The 23,709-nt window shown below is 35.9% G+C and overlaps 2 protein-coding genes across 21 annotated transcripts in view; one reads left to right on the top strand and one right to left on the bottom strand.

The window, feature by feature from the left end:
• Positions 1–5,986, bottom strand: part of LOC113510145 (gastrula zinc finger protein XlCGF26.1-like) — a 77,168-nt gene extending 71,182 nt beyond the window's left edge. For 7 of the 19 annotated variants that reach the window (XM_052901240.1, XM_052901247.1, XM_052901244.1 and 4 more), the window contains exons 1-3: positions 5,649–5,984; positions 2,460–2,637; positions 648–758 (exon numbers count right to left, since the gene is read on the bottom strand). In XM_052901240.1, coding sequence (XP_052757200.1) covers positions 648–758; positions 2,460–2,637; positions 5,649–5,801 — 442 coding nt within the window. In that variant the 5' untranslated portion in view covers positions 5,802–5,984. Of the gene's footprint in view, positions 1–647; positions 759–2,459; positions 2,638–5,648 lie in introns of all 19 variants that reach the window. The other 12 variants (XM_052901250.1, XM_052901248.1, XM_052901246.1 and 9 more) reach the window with 4 other exon arrangements.
• Positions 5,987–13,731: 7,745 nt separating this feature from the next.
• On the top strand, positions 13,732–23,244 carry LOC113510149 (uncharacterized). 2 transcript variants are annotated; one of them, XM_026893592.3, is made up of 6 exons: positions 13,732–13,824; positions 14,111–14,174; positions 15,710–15,842; positions 17,007–17,174; positions 17,710–17,818; positions 18,572–23,244. In XM_026893592.3, the coding sequence occupies exons 1-6, from the start codon at positions 13,818–13,820 to the stop codon at positions 18,967–18,969; spliced, it is 879 nt and encodes a 292-aa protein (XP_026749393.2). In that variant the 5' UTR covers positions 13,732–13,817; the 3' UTR covers positions 18,970–23,244. The 2 variants fall into 2 exon arrangements, with proteins under 2 accessions (XP_026749393.2, XP_052757271.1); XM_052901311.1 differs by having other exon boundaries at positions 13,816–13,879.
• The last annotated feature ends 465 nt before the right edge of the window (positions 23,245–23,709 follow it).

The following is a 23,709-nucleotide window of genomic DNA, read 5'->3' as shown; positions in this document are numbered from 1 at the left end:
CCTTCTTGTGTCAGTTTCTAGACTTCCTTCGTTGTACACAAAGACATTTTTTTTTAATAGATGATCATGGTATGGCAACCCCGGCTGCGCTATCAGTATACGGTGGGCCTGCTTGACCTGCTTTCATCCGTACCTATCATCCTTCACTAGTGTACAGCCAGCTTACACCAACAGGGCAAACCATCTGGAAACCATAGTGAACAATTCGTCACGATGAGCTAACTGACCCACTTCATCCTCACCTATCATCCTTCAGTGGTGCCCCGCCGGTATATACCGATAGCGCGGGTGGGGTTACCATTCCATTATCATTCATTAAAAAAAAATAGGGCAGGTGGAGTTACTATTCCATTATCATCGTCGTCCTCCGTGGCGCAGTGGTCAACACGCCTGCCTGCGACGTGGAGGCCCCGGGTTCGATCTCCGGCCAGGTCATGATGGAAAACGATCTTTTCCTGATTGGCCTGGGTCTTGGATGTTTATCTATATATGTATCTATTATAAATATAGTATCGTTGAGTTAGTATCCCATAACACAAGTCTCGAATTTACTTTGGGGCTAGCTGCTAACTAATCTGTGTGATTTGTCCGTTTATATATATATAAAAAAAAATAATCATCCATAAAAAATAACTCGGGACACTTACGGTCGTCGTCATCATCATCGCCAAAGTCGACCCGGTCGTCGAACTCGTCGTCCGACAGCCGGGACTCCACCTTCACCGCTTCCACCTTGACATCTTCAGGTTCTATGTTTACTGTAATTACAAAAAATCTGTTAGGTAACATCTTTGGGGGAAAAAAGAGATTGTTAGCGATGGGGTCTACCAGACACCATTGCCAGCAATGTTACTAATCAGGTCTACCTACCACGTGGTTGCCCCTGGAAACCATCGTAGTTACCTCTCGTGGAATTCTTCACGATGGGCTAACTGAACTGACCTGCCTTTTCATCCTCATCTATCATCTCTCACTGGTGCCCCGCCAGCGTATACTGTTAGCGCAGGCGGGGTTACCATTACAATATCACATATTTAAAAAAAACATTTTCGACTACATTGAAGACAGCAGACATCTTGTCCGCGTATAGGTACGTACTATTTTGATACATAACTATTTTCATTGAATGAATGAATGAGTATACTTAATTTGCATTATACAATATAGAAAAAAAAGAAAACAAAACAAATGTAACGATAAAATTGTGTAAGTACAGTGAGGCGGTCTTGTCGCTGAGAGCAATTTTTTCAAGACAACTTTAGGGTCAACCTTTCAAGCAACTTCAAAAAGAAGGAACTTCTCAATTCGATTTTTTTATACAACTTAGAATGGCAAACAAGCTGACGGTCCACCTGATGGAAAGTGGTAACCGTCGCCTGTAGACATGAGCAGTGCCATGGACATAACAGAGTGTACTGGTTCGCCCATGATACCCCCCATGCGTTGCCATTCCTGAGGACTCAGGTGTTATTCCTCTGTAGCTATCTGCAATCCCTCGTTACCGCATAACTCTGTCAGTGGTAAACCGATTTGGACAATTCTTTTCAACCAATTTCATAAACAAGAGATTACAGGAGACTTTGTACAAAAGCCGATTGCTTGGGTACCTCTGTCCCTTTCGTGTTTTTACCGTAAAGCAGCTGTTTCCATGGCTGTGTTTCGGTTTGAAGGGTGGGATATGGCGTGAATTTACTGGGTACAGAGGAATAACACCTGAGTCCTCAGGAATGGCAACGCATGGGCGAAACAGTGTGCTCTGTTATGTCCATGCAAGGAGCTTGATATCTTCCAACAATCCTTGCAATGTCACATTAAGGCTGCTAATTTGTTACTTTAAACTTATAGCCGTCATTCTTTTAATGTTTCTAATATCGAATGTAATGCAAAACAGTTGTCGGAGTGCAAATTTAATGCTGTTTTATGTAATATTTATTTTATAAATGTATTAATTTGTAACCTGTTGCCTTGCTATAAATAAATAAATGAGTATGCTTTTGTTTATATTTGTTTTATTGCTTCGGAGATTAGCCCGTACAAACAAATAAACAAAAATATTGAAAATAATCAAAATATGTTCTATTTCACTTCTTTTTTTTTTTCTATGTACACACCTTTGACCTCTACAGTTTTATTATATGTATAGATATACACATATACATATACATACATGTAACATACTGTACTGTAACATGTAATATAACATGTAACAGAAGATAACAGTTATTATATGAAATATTGAATATAAATTATAAAATATTGATATCTAGAACGCACCTCATACATTGTCATAGGATGGTGGCGCCACTATCGTTTTTTTTATTTCCTCTATTACCTTGCACTAATGTGTGTATTGTACCAGCGACTACAATTAAACCTTTCTACCAATTAATTTTTATTTTAATTTATATACTGAAATCCCGATCTAGGATCAATCCAAAAATATTCAACAAAAACAATACCCATGTTACCATCACAGCCGAGAGCCGATGAGCTGCCAGGGTCCAGGTGCTGCATGAATGTCTTCTCGCACTCCTGCACTTGCCGCTTGAACTCCGATGCGTCTCGCAGCCGTGATATACATGGCTCGCAGATGAGCCTACTGTTACTGTTCGGCCCACCCGCCGTTGAGTAAGCAATCTGTAAATTAGGTTACGTTTTACTTGACAATTGAAAGAAAGGAAATATTTTTATTCAAGTAAACTTAGATTTAAGCATTTTTGAATAGTCCTTTTTTCATTACAGCCCATTCGGAATGCAATTTCAGCAAAAAGAAGGAACATAAAACTCAGCTATTGTTTTTTTCAAAAAGTTTAATTATATAAATAATAAATTTTTGTGAATACAAACTACTAAGCAGTATCAGATCATACAATTTAAAATATTTTTAATTATTTATTTATACTTTTGCACACAATAGAACATGTATACAGGGCGGACTGAATGCCTGATGGCATTCTCTACCAGTCAACCGTTTCACTAAACAGAGAGAGTAAATGGTGGTGCATAGATTAAAAAAAAAAAAAATAAATAAATAAATATTTTGAAAGATAACAATTTATGATAAATAAACATACAAACATATAAAATAATATACTTACAAAACATATACTATATAGTATAAAATTAAAACAAATCAATAAAATAAATTAAGTGCAGTAACCAGATACACACAAGGGCCCAAATGTGAGGCTAAGCGCGGAGAGTCCAATTTACATTGCAGTAACCAGAGCAGACCAGTCCCTACAGGCAGCATCCATTCACAAGTATGACAAGTGAACCCTCATGTCATATTGCCCTCAACCACATTTTGGGGAACTAAATAACCCGGCCCACCATGCCACCACTTGTCTGGACATTTTAGTGAGCATGACTTACTCGAGGCCCCCAACCAAACCAAAGGCTACCAAGCATGGCAACAACTGGCAAAACCCCCCAAGGGGGAGGCTTATGTTCAGCAGTGGACAGTTAAAGGCTGGTATGATGATGATTATGTAACTACATTTTTTTGCTCATTGCATAAATAATTACTAATAAAAAAAAATTATTCCAAAATAACTAAATTGCTGCTATGTAAAAACTAGTCTTTAGACAGAAAAAATGTTACCCAAATCACAACATTTTTTTTTATACAACTTAGAATACAAGCTGACGGTCCACCTGATGGAAAGTGGTAACCGTCGCCTATAGACGTGAGCAGTACCATGGACAAACAGAGTATACTGTCTCACCCATGATACCCCCCATGCGTTGCCATTCCTGAGGACTCAGGTGTTATTCCTCTGTACCCAGTAAATTCACGCCATATCCCACCCTTCAAACCGAAATACAGCCATGCAAACACAACCGCTTCACAGTAGAAACACGAATGGGAGAGGTACCCAAGCAATCAACTTTTGTACAAAGTCTCCCTCTGGTAAATTATTTACTACATGATTCTTATTAAAAAATTTGTTCTACAGCAAATCAAAGTTTGCTATGTACAAAATAGTTTCGTCAGAAAAATATGGCTTCAATTATGACAATACTAATCTAGTTGGATAATTTATTTTTAATAATTTATATTTATTTTTTTTTTCATTATAAATACTGGACTAACAAGAAAATAAGCACAATCACACACAAATATAATTAACGAAATTGAAAATAATAAAAAAAACTATGAAATTCTAAATCCTCTATTTTATAATTAAAACGTGTTTCACAAAAAAAAAAAAACAGACATTTTGATTTGACGAAATCAGTTTTTTTTTTTATATATATATATTAAAACTACTCAGCATATTTTAATAAAATTTCTACAAAACTATGTATGTATATGCAATTAAACAAAAAATAAGTTGCAAGAATTTTCCAAATTGGCTTAGAACTGATGTAAAACATAAGAAAAAAAAAATCAACCAAACTGAAAATCTCCTTTTTAAAGTCGGTTGATAAAGTTGTTTAAAAAATATATTTTAACTGTTTTACAACACCTATTAATCCTTTCCACTCCAAGCCTTTTTTTTTTCTTTTTATTCCACCAGCTCCGCACTAAAATAGTGTTTTGTTTTTTAACTTTTACGAGTTTTTCATATTTTGTAAATAATTTTTTTTTTCTTATATGATAAACTTTATTTTATGAGTAATTAAAGGATACTACATTATAATTCTTAATTCTAATCTTTATAATCCCTCTTGGTATAATACAAAATCAATGTTCAGTGACACTCGACATTGGAGTAGAAAGGGTTAAAGACATGAATAAAAACTGCTTTATTCCCCCTCAAAGGGGTACTTTTTCCCTTAAAGGGAGAAGCAAGTAAACACCTCTTTTTATTTTTAATTTAAGCCACAATAGAATATCAGTGTTTTGCCCTTTTGTGGGTAAAACAATAAACTGAGTTGTGACCATTTTTTGTTACTATGGCACAAACAAGAAAGGAAAAATTATGTTAATTCTTTTATGTATTTTTTTTATGTGTTCTTTTCTTTTTTTTTTTTTCTTATATATCTATTGTTATTTCTATGTTGTAATGCAAATTAATTAAACACATCTGTCTAATTATAATTTAGCAATATATTCATTTCGGTTTCAAAATTCTGTCAGTGGGTATCCTTACGACCTAAAATCCCCCCCCCCCCCCCCCCTTTGAGGAGTCCTCATCCTACAAAAAGATATACGGATTGTTTATCCCCTTGAGGGATAATAATTGCATTCCTCTTCCCTGTCCTCGAGAAACTTACATATACTAATTCCTAAACAACAAACCGGTATTCACTTTAGTTTCTGTATCTCTGAACAAAGGCACATCGCACATTCGATGCATACGACCTTTTTAATATAAACATGAAACCTTTTAACGCCTTTTTCGGGGTTTAATGTACATCCTATAAGAAAATTAAGGTTAGTGGCTACCCTTAGGAGTAATTATACAATAAAATTATAACTAAATATAGATCTTTTCAAATGAAACACCGCATTCGTCTCAGGACGCCGAAAGACAAAGTATTGATTTTATAACCCAACCAAACGAAATTATCCACCATCTCTAGAGGTTTACTTGTTAAATGCACATCAACTTATCTGGTCGGATTATATCGAAAATTGCCGACTCTCATAGAAAATGGACGCCATTTCATTAAAATTCGGATGCTAAATAATTACTTACGCTAACACTAAACGTTTCCGACAGCATTTCGGCATACACTTCCCGCTTTCCCATCCAAAAATATTCTGTAGAAATGTCTTTATAACAACCCTCTGCTAGACAACACCGACAAACCGTGGGGCCCGGTCGCCATTCCATGGTTTTAGTAGCCATTATCACTATAATATTGGAATATGCACATAAAATATTGTTAGCATTCTAATTTTGTATTAATTACTTATATCATTATGTCACAACAAAGTGTTGAAACTAATTTATACACTAAATACATCACAGAAAAAGCAAACGACGCCATCAACTCTGAGACAGTCAGTGTTACCAAATATAATTCAGCTTTCGGGCTATTTAAGCTATAATAAAAAGAAGCTAGAATAGTCTGAAATTAAGTTTTATCACTGTCATATTATTAATGATTAGTTTTAATATAATTAATTACAGCTAGCCTCAAAGACAGATTACAAGTCGGCGGTAATCTTAAGGTTAAAAAACAAGGACTTAGAAAACATCGAGGAATTCGTATTCCGAAAGAGATTAATTGGCAACACTGGTAATCGATGTTTACGATGTACATATTTATTCGAGATTTTTATTTATCGTTAAATGAAGGATCGAATTTAAACTTGAGACTAACTTTTATATATATAGTTTCCGCTAAATATCAGAGAACAAGAAATAATAGGAATCGAGTGATGTTTTTAGTAGCAAGATAAATTTATTAACGTGACAATTCAGTAACAGACAGGTACAATAAAAAAAACTAACTACCAAGAAGTATTTACACTATAACACTAACTCGAACAAATGTACGAGTAGGTACACTTAAAGGTATTCGTACCATGAACCTTGTATCTTGAACAGTAAGGGAACTCTTCAAGGGTTAGTAGTAAGAACTAGCAGATTTGTCAGTAGATTTCACTTATACAGTTTATAAAGTTCAAACGAATAACACAATATATATAAACGAATACACAATATTACTCAATGTTTAAATGAAACAATATTTATATCATCTACCAATTTTCTATTTTGTAATAAACGACAACAATTGCTAGACAACACTCGCAATAGGTGTCATACCGTACTTTAATTTTAGACAAACCAAAAAGTATTAACAGGTGCTTGCACGGATATTAATAAGTATTAAGAGAAACGGGTTGATAATAAAAATGCTTAAATATTGTAGTTCTCTTTTATCACGTCTTCATCGGTAAGAAAGCCAAAACTAATAATGACATGACTAAAAACATAAAAACAATAGAAGTATAAAAATATAACAGACGGAATATGATGGCCAGTTATATAAAAGGCGTATTGTGATGGCCAGTAATACGCCACAAGTATCAGACCCATATACTTTTTTTTTAATTAAATTAAGTTTACTTTTATAAAAGTAGTAAATATATTCTAACAATTGTTTCTTTGATAATTAAGGAAAATATTATTTCGAGTAAAATGCTGTAACAGAAACCGAAACAAATAAACCTACGAGTAATACCTATTTGACTACCATGTACCCTTATCCAGAGGGCCTGCCATGAAACGTTTTCTTAAATTCCAGATCCAATTTGATGTTAAAATTAAAAAAAAAAATACATGCTAAAATATTATACCTTTGGACTTTTATGACAAAAAAAATTTTGAGCTCCCTTTAAGTACTGAGTAGATTTCAGTATGAACAAAAACACGAAATTGACTCCGAAAATTCGCAATTTATTTCATGATAGACATCTGTATTACAGATACAGACAGATTAAAGAGACTAATATGTATGACAAGTACACAAGTAAGTATTTATATACCTCAGATTATAGTACCTATTTTTTTTAATAGATGATAATGACATAGTAACCACCTTTGCTAACGGTATATGCTGGCGGAGCACCAGTGGGAAATGATAAGTTTTTTTATACCACTGAAGTAGCAAATAAGCATACGGCCCACCTGATGGTAAGCGGTAACCGTAGCCTATAACGCCTGCAATACCAGAGGTATAACGCGCGCGTTGCCAATCCTGAAGAAACCTCTTTACTCCCACCCCCCCTCATCCTTTTGAAGAACCCTATAGGTGAGAATGAAATGGCGGGTCAGTTAGCCCATCGTGATAAATACACCTTGATTGGATTCAACACGTTGGTTACCAAGGGAGGCCACGTGGAGGTCGTCATGACAGGATATATTGCTAGCAATAGGACTGGTAATCCTCATTACTACACTTTTTTTTTTTTTTTTTTTTTTTTTTTTTTTTCTTTTTTGTGGCGTTCACCCCGATATTAGGGTATTTTGCCAAGAACAAAACGGGGAAACGATAATAGTAATAAAAATACCTAACACAAACGAATTTAGAAAGGATAAGGATTAGGTCTAGGATATTTATAGGATATGAAACATATACTTGTACATATGAGAATATACTTATAAATATATAGGAAAAGCAATTGATGCAACTATAAATGTATTCATGTAATATAACTAAATCTTAATATTGTTATCATATATATATGAAGATAGTATTTTATAGATAATAGGATCATTGGAAGAAAGTAGAGTAAGAATAGAAGTTGGGAGTGGAACACGGATGGATCGGAGATGATTAAAAAGGGAGGTGTGGTCAAATTTAGAACATGAGAAGAATATATGATTCAAGTCCGCCACTTCAGCACCGCAATTACACGACGAACTTTGTACAATACCAAGCTTGTATAAATGAGAAGGTGTGCATACGTGACCTAGACGCATACGAGTTATAATAGTTGTTGCGGTCTTTCCAAGCTTTAATTTACAAAACCATGGTTTGAAAGGAATATCGGGTTGTATAAGGCGATAAAATCTTCCTTTTATTGTACTTGTTTTTTCCCAATATTCCTTCCAGGCATACCTTAAATATATTTTTGGGAGACAAGCTAGGTCACTACAGTAATTATGATACGGATACATATCACCACAAGTTACAGCCTCTCTTGCAATAAGGTCAGCTTTGTCATTGCCGCTAATACCACTGTGTCCTGGTAACCAGGCAAAAGAAACGGAATAACCTCTCAACATGCAAAGATAAAGACTTTGTCTTATGTCACAAATAATGGGATAAACTGGTTTTGATTTAAACGGATATTTGGCTAGAGCTTGCAAAGAGCTCATAGAGTCAGTGAAAACTATTGCCTTATGTAATTTCATTAAAAGTATATATTCTACAGCTTTTAAAATACCATAACATTCCCCGGTAAAAACTGAAGACTCCGGTGGAAGTTTAATTTTTTGAACGATATTAAATTGTGAATGAAACACACCCACACCTACACAACCGCTATTGTCTGGTTTTGATGCATCAGTAAAGATGTAGTGCCATTCATTCCATTCAATGTCAGTTATAAACATAAATTTGGCATTCAATTCTGAATCATTTTTTAATAACCCAAAATCATATTTAATATTAGGAGATAAAACTAAAGATTGATATGAGCATTTATAAATGGGAAAACAGGACGATGTAAAAGTGGGAGATTCTATGGATTTATATTTTTCATAACTTTGTATTAAACATGGAGGTTTTTTATGTTTCCAATAAGATGAAGACGAAATAAAGATATGTAGTTGAGATAACTTTTGAATAAGCGGATGATCAGATAATTGTAAACAACGAAAAAAGAAGCGATCAGATAGATATTGTCTTCTTAAAACCAAAGGTGGATCACCGACTTCGAGCTGTAAAGCATTGATTGGACTTGATTTCATTGCTCCAGAGATAATCCTCAAGGCCTTTGATTGAATTAAATCCAATTTCTTAAAAGCAAATGAACTTCCTGGAGCTAACAAAAAAGTTCCATAATCAATGACACTCCTTATAAGACCATTATAAGCAAGTTTTAGTGAAACGGGATGTGCTCCCCACCAAACTCCAGCAAGGCACCTAAGAATGTTGAGGTTACGCTCACATTTCGTAGAAATATAATTACAGTGGGACAGACCTGTTAATTTATTATCTAGCACGATACCTAAAAATTTAATTTCAGTCTTTATAGGAATGTATGAGTTATCATAAAGCACCTTAATTTGTTGCGGTGATCTCATTCTTGAAAACAAAACTACACTACTCTTGGTTACAGAAAGATTAAGACCATTTGCATCTAACCACGTTTTTAACAAATCTAATGAATCAGATAATTTGGCAGAAGCAGATTCTATGGACTTCGCAATAAAATATAATAAAAGATCATCAGCATATTGTAAAATTTTGACGGATTTATCAAGGAATAATTCTAGATCGTATGTGTATATGTTAAATAAGATTGGACTGAGAACAGATCCTTGTGGAAGGCCTTTCCATACTGTTCTAGATAATTTGGTATCTTCATCTAAATTCATATATGTTGTTCTTTCTGATAAAATATTAATAATGAAATTAGAAAGCATTACCGGTACATTTAGAGCTTGTAATTTAGTTTTTAAAATAGAAATTATTACATTATCATAGGCAGAATTTATATCTAAAAAGGCTGAGAGGATTGACAAATTTTGTGAGAAAGCTATATGAATATCTGAAATAAGAATGCTCACATTATCTAAGGTGCTCTTACCTTTCCTAAAACCAAACTGGTTCGGGGATAGTAAGTTATTACTTTCTAAAAACCATTCTAGACGGTTTTTCACTAAATGTTCAGCTAGCTTTAGTAAGACAGAGGAAAGTGCAACAGGACGGTATGAAGATGGTTCAGAAGGTGGTTTATGAGGCTTTAGAAATGGTATAATAATCTGAGACTTCCATGAAGTAGGTATATTTCCCGAAATAATTATGGAATTAATTATATTTAAAAAGTAAATTAATGTCGCATCGCTAGCATTTTTAAAAAAGGAATACGGTATACCGTCTTCTCCCGGTGCAGAGTCTTTAATAGAAGCTAGAACACCTTTAAGTTCTACTAGAGTAAAAGGAGAGTCAAGTTCGAATAATTCGTCAGAGACGGATAGAGAAATATTGTAAAGGCATTCCGGCACATAACTAGGAGCAAGGCGATCTAAAAATTTATTCGCTAAAGTTAAATCGAGTGCAGAACGTGATGTATGATCACTAAAGGCAGATCTGAATCTTTTAATATTATTCCAAACGACTGATGAATTAACTTCTGGACAGATAGAAGAACAAAATCTTCTCCAGCCTTCTAATTTCTTTTTTTTCAGTAGTTTTCGAGTAGAACGTGAAACTGCGGTGTAAATTTCAAAATTTTCTGGTGTCATGTAATTATTATAATTTTTTTCAGCCTCTTTACGATTTTTAATTGCTTCCGTACAATCTTCGTCCCACCAAGGTGGCGAGGGAATTTTCCCTGAAGCACTATTTTTAACAGGAAATAATAAATCAGCAACCTCCTTCATATTTATCATCAAGTCATTACAACATTGATGTTCATTTCCATGGTAAACAATAGGTAACTCCGATATTTTATTATCTAAATATTGTTTGTAAATATTCCAGTCTACATTTGATAAATTATATTTAAGCCGAGGACCACTCTTTCGACTTGAGGGAATGGAAATTGGAAAAGAAAGAATGAGGGGAAAGTGATCGCTTCCGAAAGTAGAGGAATGAGGATACCACGACAGTGAAGAAGCTAAATCAGAAGAACATATTGAAATGTCAGGAGCACTAAACCCTTCATTCGGTGCAGTTCTACGTGTTGGTACATCTGAGTTAATAATACATAAGTTGTAAGTGTCAATTATCGTCAGGAGTTTTCCACCATAAAAATTAGAAGTAGAACTGCCCCACGATTGGTGTTGAGCATTAAAATCGCCCATTACGAGAAAAGGTTTAGATAAAATTGAAAATAATTGTTCTAGTTGTGAATATATTTGGCATGTAGGATCAGGAATATATAAAGTAACAAAACAGATACCATTTATAATTATAGCAGCTGCATTAATGCCGCTATATACAGGAAGCGAAAAAGAAGAAAAAGGAAGGGAGTTTTTGACCAATATGGCAACACCGCCATATCCGTCAGCTCTATCATCACGGAGACTTGTAAAGCCTGAAATCCTAAAAGGATATCCTGGCTTTAACCAAGTCTCTTGGAGAGCTATTATAAAAGGATTATATTTATTAATCAAATAAAATAAGTCTGATTTCTTGTTTGTTATGCTACGACAGTTCCACTGAATTATTAGGACTTTGTAATCCATTGTGAGAAGTTAATAATTGAGAAAATACATTGTAAATGGCATCGTTGGACGGTGGTAAAGTTGTTTGTATCATTTTCGATTGCGATAACACTTTAATAAGCATGAGAATAATATCAAAGATGGATTGATTATTGTCAATATTATTTGATGATAATGCACAACCATTAGAGGGAGCAGGAATATTATATTCCTTAACTAAGGCTTCATGGGCAGAACGATCATATCCTTGTTGTGCTTTTTGAGGAGTGCGTGGTTTAAGTGTAACTGTTTTTTATATGATGATTGAATATGTGGTAATGATGATTTCTCTTTGAGGAAAGAAGATTGAAAATGAGATTTATTGGACGGAGATGATGATGTTAATACATCTGAATATAGTTTAGAAGTGGGAGGATGAAATTTTGATGCTTCAGCATAAGAAACACAACTGTGGGCCATTGTTTCTTTAATGGCTTTCTGACGTGCATATTCAGGACATTTCTTACTAATTGCTGAATGAGAACCATTACACAAGATACAAGAAACATTTTCCTCATCTACTTCACATTTATCACCTGTATGATTTTGCCTGCATTTATAACACCGAGGATTTGAACGACACTGCATCTTGACATGTCCGAACCTACAGCAGTTATAGCATTGGATAGTGGGGTAAATGTACAAATCTACAGTTAATGATGTGTAAAACATAAATACTCTTTTTGGTAATATTTGTCCATCAAAAGTAATAACAATGGTTTCAGTATTAATAAAACTTGGTTGTCCTTCATTAATGGTCTTTTTCTTAATTCTTCTGGTTTTTAGAATTCTCCCACAACCTATAGGTACTGATATATTTTGGATTACTTCCTCTTCTGTCCAATCTTTAGGAATACCCCTCACAATTCCCATACGGGTTACATGGAAAGAAGGTATAAATGCCTTAAAATTATGTGTTTCTAAGTGACTATTATTTAAAAATGCATTTGCATTTTCAAAATTTGAGAAAGAAAGCGATAAACGGTTTCTTCCTATTCTTTTGAGGCTACCATTCACTATATTATTTATCTTATTAGTGTGTAAAAAGCGACCAAATGCAATAGGATGTAATGTAGTGTTATCATTAGGATGTGTTTCATTTTTTTGTACATGAACGACATAAGGAGCTACATCCTCGGCATTGTACAAAGTTCTGCTTAAAGTACTGGGTGGAGAAGCAGGTTTAACAGACTCGGTATTATTTACAACTGGTATTGATACTAGAGTTTGATTCTCATCCTCAATACATTGACAATCACTATCTTTAATTTTAGATTCGAGACCTTTGGTGTGCCTCCTTCGTTTTTTATTGCAATGTTTGCAAATGCGACGTTCGCCACGTACTCGCTTACGTTTAGAACTTGCAACGCTAGAACCATCTGTGTCCATACTAGATTCACCCAATATATCAAAACTATTATTAAATGGGATAGTTATATTTGCAGACACCTGGGGGTTGTCCCCCCAGGGTCTATAGGTGGATCCATAATGTCTAATTAATATAGGTAATTTACTTACCAATATTTACAGCAACAAACACTATTACTACAAAATATACAATTATATATACAATCTAATACACAATATATAAATAAGACTAATCCTTATATAATTAAAAATAAAATTAATTTAAAGAAGATCAAAAAACACTCCCGCTTTTTTAAACGTTTCCCGCGCTTTTTTCGACCATTTCATTAATAGCAAAGATTATTTAACCTTATTTAATCAAGAGATAAGAGTACGCAGTTCATACAAGCCACGTAAAACAACTTCATTACTACACTTCCCCCCCTCCATATGTACCTATTAGGTTTCGAGTCGCCACTCGATTCTAGTTTAAGTACTTCGATTCAACCTAATGTGAATCTTCATGCATCCCTAACTTGTCAATCAATTAGGTACGATACAAAGTGATTAGATTGTCAAATTTGTCAATTTAATGATATATTTTTCAATATCTTTGATTTTTTATAAACAATGACGGGTATTTTCTTATTTATTAATATTATTATAATAATAAAATACAATTTTAATCTAATGTAATTTTTTTTTAGTATTTTGAATCATTACAGTAAATACTATGAAGTAAACCGGAACATACAATTTTTGCAATACGAAATTGCAATTAGCAATTATCTACCAACCAAACAAATTAATTTCCTAATAATTTATTTACCCTATTATATTATTGTTATCGTGTCATAATGACAGAAAAATTAAAAAAAAAAAATACTTTGAGTGTTGTTAATTTTTTTTTTATATTTTTTTAGCGATGGCACCAAGATTACGAGCCAGTGCAGAGCAATTTAATGCTCTTTTAGAATTTATGGAAAGGTATGCAAGGAAACGTATAAACAACTTATTATATACTGGTTTTAACCCGCGATTTTGCTCGTGTTACTGGGATAAATAACCTATACCATTGGCGTATTCAAGACTATTTTTCCGGCGGATTATTTCTCCTGGACCCTCGATTATTGACCCCTTAAAAAAAGTGTGTATGTACCTTTCGACATGTTTTTACTTATAGCTGAAAGTTTCCCTATAATGCTGGGCTGGGTATTAGAAAATTCTGGAGTGGGTATCAGACAATTCTGGGAATGACACCCCCTCCAATGTGTGTATAAACTCCCCCCCTTAAATACTCCTAAGGCCGAAAGCCTTGACAAATAGTATAAATGTAGGGAATTTAACAGTCAAGGGATGGACACTGTTGTAAATTATAATTAGTTTAGAAAGGATCGTTTATGAACATTCATGCGTTTCGTAAACAATCTCTGTATTGTCATTTTTTACATTTGTTTATGATATCGATCGTCTCACGCTTTGCTTTTGTGTTGAGTCAAAAATAAAGTATCCACAATAAGTACTATTCTTAAAATATTAAATTGAAATCCAAGTGGGTGACCCAAGAAAATACGTAACAGACACCACCGTCTCTATTAAAACATCACCAAAGCCTATGGTTGCCAATCTGCCTACTAAGCATAGCAGTTATGAGCAAAATCCCCCATTAAGGGGCAAGTCTATGTTAAGCAGTGGACAGTTAACATCTGGTATAATGAGGAGTTATGTTATGCTTTAGTGCCCTGTAATTTCACTATTATTCACTTGATACAAATATTTGTATTCTTTAGTTGTTATATGGCAGAAACATATGGAATAGATAGAAGTACTTAGGACAGAAGAAAGACGGAGACATTCAAGTATTACATAACACAGTTTTTAGAAATTTTTAACCACCTCCCCCTATGTTATACGCTGTAATATTTTTCTGTACTCCCTCCCTAAGTGTTATGTAACACCCAAGTAACCATTTTTACCTAAAAGTTATAACACTAATGAATATTGACAATTAAAACAAAAAAGCCCAGTTCCACTTGTCCCTATAGCCAATGGATTCACTTCTCTTAAAACATAGATGAAAAAAGTTGCCAATTTGGGAGATTTTAATTCACTAGTTTTTTATCTAAATGAAAAAGAAAACAATGTTATGTAACGCATTGTTCAAACCCCCTGTAACGCAGTGTAATGTTTTACAAGTCCCTCTCCCCATAAATTGTGTTATATAATATTTGTATGTCCCCTAACTTGTATATGTAGGGGGAAAGGATTGTTAGTAATGGAGACTGAGAATCCCATTGCTAGCAATATACCCAACCAGGTCGACCTCCTCGCGGTTCTCCCTGGAAACTATCATGGTTAATTCCTGATGAATTCATCATGATGGGCTAACTGGCCTGTTTTCATTCTCATTTATCACCCTTCACTGGTGCTCCGCCAGTGTATCCCGTTAGCGCAGACGGAGTTATCATTCCATTTTCACCCAATAAAAAAAAAAAAAACTTGTATATATATTCATGTTTCAGACATGGAGACCTAAGTAGACCTCAAGTTGGTATTCAAGAGCGCTTGAGAGTCACCAGATTGTGGCAACAGTTGGTTTACATTTTAAATTCAAAAGGAAATGGCGTTCGGAAATCATCAGAAAAGTGGAAAAAGGTAAATAGCCTGTTTTTTTTTTAATGGAAGATCAACAGAAATTATGATCTCATCTGATTAAGTGCTAATTCCCACTGGCTTAACAAGAGCTGATTTTCTTTGAGACCACATTTATTTACAGTTCAGAATTTATATGTCTATCATACTTTTTTTTAATGGCTTTTTTTTTGTTTTTAATGGATGATAATGGAATGGTAACCCCACCCGCGCTATCGGTATACACCGGCGGGGCACCAGTGAAGGATGATAGGTGAGGATGAAGTAGGTCAGTTAGCCGATCGTGACGAATTCAACAAGAATTGTTCACGATGGTTTCCAGGGGGAACCACCTGGAGGTCGACCTAATAAGGCATATTGCTAGCAATGGGGCTGTCAAACTCCATTATTAACAATCCCTTTCTCCCCTTTTTTAATGGCTGATAATGTAATAGTAACCCCGCCTGCGCTATCGGTATACACTGGCGGGGCACCAGTGAGGGATGACAGATGAAGATAAAAGTAGGTCAGTTAGCCCATCCTGACGAATTAAACTAGAATAAGTCACGATGGTTTCCAGGGGGAACCACGTGGAGGTCAACCTGACAGGGTATATTGCTAGTAATAAGGCTATTTGACCCCATTACTAACAATCCCTTTCCCCCCTGTCTGTCATACTTGTGAAACTCTACTCACAACGGCCCACATGAGGGGCTAAGAAGAGTCCAATTTGCATTACGTTATGTTCCATTACTTACTTGTGTAAGGGTGCTTCTTGTGTGAGCTGATCTGCTCATGTCTTCTTGTTTATTTTACATTTAATAATACATATAAATAGTACTTAACTGTAATTATAGTTACAGTACACATCAGCTCAGCCATTATGTGTCCACTGCTGAACACATGCCTCCCCCATAGTCCCCCATGCAAACGTTAAATTATCTTGTACATAATAATTTGAAAAGAGTACCAGTTGAATTGTTCAATATGATGCCCACAGCCACTTTCTACGACATATACGTTATTATGTTTTTTTTTTTCTCTTTTGATTTATCAATCTACATGCTTTATAAAAGAACACTAATAGTTTTTATTTCACCCCCCATACAGCCTTTTTTTTTATACATCTTTGTTTACTGCCACTTTTTAACTATACAAATCTTGATTTCTACAATATTTTGCAAAAAGGTATGGGTGGATTGGAAGACGAAAACGAAGAAGAAGGCATTCCTCATCAAGCAACGCGGCAGGTGGAGCGCAAACAGGCGCCTGACGGCGCCAGAGGAGAGGGTGCTGGCTGTTATGGAAGCGTCATCCATTCGACAGGCTAAAGAGCAATTCAGAGTCGAAGATGAGGTAAGGAAATCAAAAAAAATTGTTTTTAAAACTACCCCCCTTTAGTCTCGGCACCCTTTGTTTAACCACTTAATGCGAGGATTTTACTGTGAAATGAAATCAACTGGCGAACTGGCGCATGCACTAAATTCGAACGAGTATACAACAAATATACACTTAGCTCTATGAAATACAAACAGGCGAGAAGGTATCGCTCCAGATGAAAATATAAACATAATATTTATAAGTGGCGAGAGGTATTCGAGATAGCACAAATCGGAACACATTTGATGCGCGAGAGCGTTCGAGATGCTTAAGTGGTTAATCTAGATGCCTCTTTGGACCAAGACGAATCCCAAAAGATCTCGAAAGATCTCAGCACTCACGTGGGTCTCGACGCACCCTTTTATCTGGGTCCCATCTTGGGTCTCAGCGCCTTCTTTAAGTCTTGATTCCTTAGTCTTTGTAATTCTTTGCCCACCCCAAACTACCATACCCCTTTCAAGAAATAATCTTAAATAGACCAATGGTTACTGAATAAAACCTTTTCTGTTAGGATATGAGCAGCCTTCGGGATTATGAAGCACCCACAACAGATGCCAATCTTTGCGTGAAGCAAGAAGTCACTGTGGATCAACCGTACCTGGAGATTTCAGGCATAGAGAGTATGTATGCCTAACACCTTCATCTTTTACCGTGTGGTCCCGGCATAGATTGGGCCACCCATTCCTTACCCGAAAAAATCTGCAAAAATTACGTTTTTTAATGGGTGATAATGGAATGGTAACCCCGTCTGCGCTATCGGTATACGCTGATACGACACCAGTGAGGGACGATAGGTGACGATGAAAGCAGGTCAGTTAGCCCATCATGAAGAATTCCGTGAGAAATAACCACGATGGTTTCCAGCTGGAACCGCGTGGAGTTCGACCTGCTGGGGTGTATTGCTAGCAATGGGTCAGTTAGACCCCATTACTAATAATAATCCCTTTCCCCCCATCGAAAAAGCATTACATAATACTTGAATGTCCCCAATATACACTAGGATGCCCACTATAAACTTTACACGTTACCGTTTCTGACGACTCTTTATCTCTAAAGACGACTGTTCGACTGCATTGAGTTTGCCTATATGAAGTCACCGAAAATTCTCCCTCACCAGTTGTCTATAATTCGAGCTATACGGCCAACTATTTTTTTTTATGTAACTTAAAATGGCAAACAAGCTGACAGCCCACCTGATGGAAAGTGGTAACAGTCGCCTATAGACATGAGCAGTACGTTGAACATAACAGAGTATACTGTTTCGCCCATGATACCCCCCATGCGTTACCATTCCTGGGAACTCAGGACTTCCTCTGTACCCTGTAAATTCACTGCCATATCCCACCCATCTGAATAAACGACATACTTTTCAGTTTACCAAACACCAACACAGCAGCCGCAACCCAAAGCACCGTCCCCAGCGGCAGAGGCGCCAGCGTCTCCAGCAGAAGCACCCTCGTCTCCGGAACTAGTGCAGCGGGTCCGCAGACCCTCGCCCGTCCGCTTACGACCCAGACGCCGCCGCAGAAGTCCAAGGAGCACCTCCGAAAGTGTCGCCAGCGAGTTCGCAAGCATAGAACACCGACGGCTAGACCTCGAAGAGATGAGGCTGAAGGACTTACACGTGAGAGAAATGGAGAAACTGAGATTGGAAGCGCAGAAGAACGCGCTCCACGATGACCTACTGCAGATATTCCGGCGTTTGGTGGATATAGCGCAGGCGTGGTTCGAACGGACGCATTTTCCTAATCCAGGACAAGTTTCCCCATAGAGAGAGCATATTGGATAGTTAAATAGTGCTTGACTAATTTCCCAAATTTAAGGGTCCCAAGATCGAATTCTAGCCTAAACCTCTAAATTTAGAGGGGGGGGGGGTTTGCTAGTAATGCAGTCTACCAGTCCCATTGCTAGCAATATACTCTGTCAGGTCGACATCCACGTGGTCCCCTTCTGGAAACCAACGTGCTGAATTCCAAGTGTATTCATCACGATGGGCTAACTGACCTGCCTTTTTATCCTCACCTATCATCCTTCACTGATGCCCTGCCAGTGTATACCATTAGCGCGGGTGGAGTTACCATTCCATTACTTGGATGGTAGAGTGAAACTGAGTCAGTTAGTCCATTGGGACGGATTGATCAAGAATTAATAGATGAGTCCCCTATAGGTAACGATTACCACTTACCACCAGGTGGGTCCTGTTTATTTAGAATTATAAATTAAAAAAAAAAAATTAAAAAAACAATAATGAAACCAAAATATTAAATTAGGAAGTATATTAACAGGTCAGTGATTCGATAGCTATGTATACTTAGTCCAGCCATAAGTTCTGTTACCAATGAAAACTTTTTTTTTTAATAAAGTAATGTAATAATACTAAAATTTATACCTACAAGTAAACTCCCAGCAAAAAGTAAAAAAAAAAATTCGAAATGGCCACATTTGGCTTTTCTACAGGCCTTTAATCTGCCCGGCCACGAATCTATGGATTTACGCACTGTTTCCAAGGGAAATTTCGCCACTGCTTGCTGCAAAGATTTTTTAAGACTCAATGTCGCCGTGTCTTTTAGAGCAGGCCATGTCCTCTAAAACTGACCATAATTTGAACTCCAAAAGGTTGAGATCTGGGCTAGATGAGAACCAGGCTTCACCTCTTATTAAGTCCAGAAAGTTGGTTTCAAGCCACTGACTCCTTGATAAGACACGCCCCACCAAACCATCACTGACGCAGGATGATGACCACGGTGTACCTTTCCGACCACTTGAGCAGCTTCTTTAGAGCTGTGAGCGTACACTTTATCATTTTGCTTTTTGTAGTTTTTTTCAAACGTGCAAATTTTTTCATCGGCAAAGAGGATATTTCTGTGCTTTTCGCCTGCGTATCGACGATAAGCACCGAACTTCAGGTCTTGTTTTATAATACGCGACAGAGAGGGGAAAGGGATTGTTAGTAATGGCGACTGAGAATCCCATTGCTAGCAATATACCCCACCAGGTCGACCTCCTCGCGGTTCCCCCTGGAAACTATCATGGTTAATTCCTGATGAATTCATCATGATGGGCTAACTGGCCTGTTTTCATTCTCACCTATCACCCTTCACTGGTGCTCCGCCAGCGTATCCCGTTAGCGCAGGCGGGGTTACCATACCATTTTCACCCATCAAAAAAAAAATACGCGACAGAGTCCTAGCTTCCCGCTAGTTATAGTCCGCTAGTTTAGCTAGTATGTTCATTTCTCACAATAAGATTTTTTGCTTCCTAATAGGGTTTCGACGAATTCTGGCTTTAACAGGATTAACAGTCTTTGTAGTTCTAACAGCACGCGGCCGCCCCGATCTTCTCTGGTCTTCCACAGAAGAAGTGTTATTGTATTTGTTGATGGTACGACATACGAACATACGGCTGATACCAAGCTTTTAAAAAGTCTGGAATAAGACCGACAGCTCCATACCCACTTTGTGTAAGGCGATCACTGCGATATTATTTCCTTTAACACCCCATTCCATATTGTAATAATGTTAAATGGCGCGAAATTGAAATAAGTTCTTAAAATAATAAACGTATTCCATTATTTATTTAAAATATTTAAAAAAGTTGAAAAATAGTTTTTATGTACAAAAACAGTATTTATGGCTAGACTAGTATACATATACTAATATATATATATATATATATATATATATATCGTCATAGTTTTTCGACAAAGATTACATATAAAGATCCGTCAGTATTCTACGACTATGACGATATATATATACATATATATATATAGGCGAGCCAATGTGATTGAAAATTTTGCAGCGAGTGTCATACAAAATAATAGCTTACACGTGATATAAATATAGGATAAAGAATAAAATATAACATTTAAGTAATAGACTGATGACTATAATATGCGATCGATTTTACATTTTTGTATTTAACTTTAAAAAAAAAATGCTGACACTACAGGTGGGTAATATCCGGTATCTATATATCGAGTTCTAGACACTGATGACCATCCATTGTAATATCAGTCATATCAGTCGAATACCAGAGGGAGACTTTGTACAAAAGTCGATTGCTTGGGTACCTCTGTCCCATTCGTGTTTCAACCGTGAAGCAGTTGTGTTTGCATGGCTGTGTTTCGGTTTGAAGGGTGCGATATGGCGTGAATTTACTGGGTACAGAGGAAAAACACCTGAGTCCTCAGGAATGGCAACGTGAAAATGGTAACGTCCATGGTACTGCTCATGTGTATAGGCGACGGTTACCACTTTCCATCAGGTGGACCGTCAGCTTGTTTGCCATTCTAAGTTGTATAAAAAAAAATCATTACGAGCGGATTCTTTTCAATATTATATAATGGATAATCGACAGTTATTTTTTTTTATTTATTTAATTACCATGCATAAATACATAAAAAAAAAAAAACTGGATTTTTTAGCACCACTTAAACCTCTTGGGCTTGCGTGTGATACTTTACATTTCGTTCACAAATGTCAATATATTTACATTAATATTCCGCTGTTTTAGCAAGCTTGGACAGTAAATAAGCTTTCAGTTTAAACTTTATGTTTTTAACAGTGATATTGCTTCGCAAGTCGGTAAAGCTGGTCACTACTCGACCAAAAGTTACTATGGCGAGCGACCGAGCGCCTACCTTATACCGCGATTAATAAATTCCCTACCTACCGACTTACGAAACAATATCACGGTTAAAAACATAAAGTTTAAACTCAGAGCTTATTTACTGTCCAACCTTGGTAAAATAGCAGAATATTGGTAAATAGTGACATTTGAGAACCGAGTGTAAAGTATCACACGCAAGCCCGAGAGGTTTAAGTGGTAATAAAAATCCAATTTTTTTAATGTATTTATGTATGATAATTAAATAAAAAAAAAGTAGAGTATTTACTGATCGCGGTATTGAGGTAGGCGCTCGTTCACTCGCCATAGTAGTTTTTTGCTCGAGTAGTCACTAGCTTGTTTTAGCTTGTACGTATACCATGCATTAATGCTCTTTCGAGGGCGAAGCAATAAACTGAGTTGTGGCCATTTTGTATTGCTATGGCACACTCACAAACGAAAGTTGCATTTGGTTTTATATATTTTTTTGCCATTTATGTTATCTCGCTTTTTTTTTGTGTATCTATGTTGTAATTTGTGTGCTGTAAGTAATGCAAATAAAATTATCTATTTTATTTGCTATATTACTAATCTTTTTAATATTTTTTTTTTTAAATTTAATTCACTCATAATCTTATTTTCTGATATTGCTCACAACTTAGATTACATGTTTATTTTTGTTATTTACTTAATTTTCTTACACTGTATAATTATGTTAAAGTGAATGCTGTGAATACCTATAACAGGCGTGTGCATTAATATTGTATTGTATTTAATGTTGTTATACCTATATGTTATAATGCAATATGCTGTTGGTGTTCCTTAAATAAATAAATAAAATAAAATATCTATCTATCTATCTTATTTTTGTTTTAATTTCCTCTTTAATTTTTTAAGAGGCAATATTTTTATCATGGCAGCCATCATAGGCAGTGTTGGACAATACTCAATTTGGTATCACTTGCGAGATTTGATTTGATTTTAAGTGGGATATATGTATAGTTATTGTAAGTACGATATATAGATATTATGTACTATATATTACCCATCCTTAGTTGAATAACCTTTGGGGTAGTCAGAGTCATAAGACCAAAACTACCGACTTCCAATCATGTATTTAAAATGTATTATTATCCAATGAAATGATTGTATATTTTATTGTTTTATTTATTTATTTATTTGCAATTTATTGTGCCATTTCATCATCTTATTTCATGCCTTTAACCGTCCAATACTGGACTTAAGCCTCTCCCTTGGGGGGTTTTGCCAATAGTTGCCAAGCTACCTTACTCAACTGCTTCTACCGTGAAGCAGTTGTGTTTGCATGGCTGTGTTTCGGTTTGAAGGGTGGAATGTGGCGTGAATTTACTGGGTACGGAGGAATAACACCTGATTGCTCAGGAATGGCAACGCATGGGGGGTATCATGGGCGAAACAGTATACTCTGTTATGTCCATGGTACTGCTCGTGTCTATAGTCGACGGTTACCACTTTCCATCAGGTGGGCCGTCAGCTTGTTTGCCATTTTAACTTGCATAAAAAGAATTGCCCATGAATAAGGCGGCCTTTTTTATCGCTTCTCTTTAAAATTCACTGTATTTATTATTTTTACAAATGGTGAATTAAAGTGTCAATAAAAAAAGAAATCCAACTAAATTCGATAGGGGGAAAGGGATTGTTAGTAATGGGGTCTAATAGCCCCATTACTGGCAATATACCCTCTCAGGTCGACCTCCACGCGGTTCCCTGTAAACCATCATGTTTAATTCTTGTCGAATTCATCATGGTGGGCCAACTGACCTGCATTCATCCTCACCTATCATCTTCCACTGGTGCCTCGTCGGTGTATACCGATAGCGCGGGCGGGGTTACCAATCCATTTTCACCCATTAGAAAAAAAAAC

This window comes from Galleria mellonella, unplaced genomic scaffold, assembly GCF_026898425.1.
Source record: "Galleria mellonella isolate WM207_F2 unplaced genomic scaffold, CSIRO_AGI_GalMel_v1 utg778, whole genome shotgun sequence".
Taxonomy (NCBI): domain Eukaryota; kingdom Metazoa; phylum Arthropoda; class Insecta; order Lepidoptera; family Pyralidae; genus Galleria; species Galleria mellonella.
This window is presented reverse-complemented; position numbering and strand designations above follow the sequence as displayed.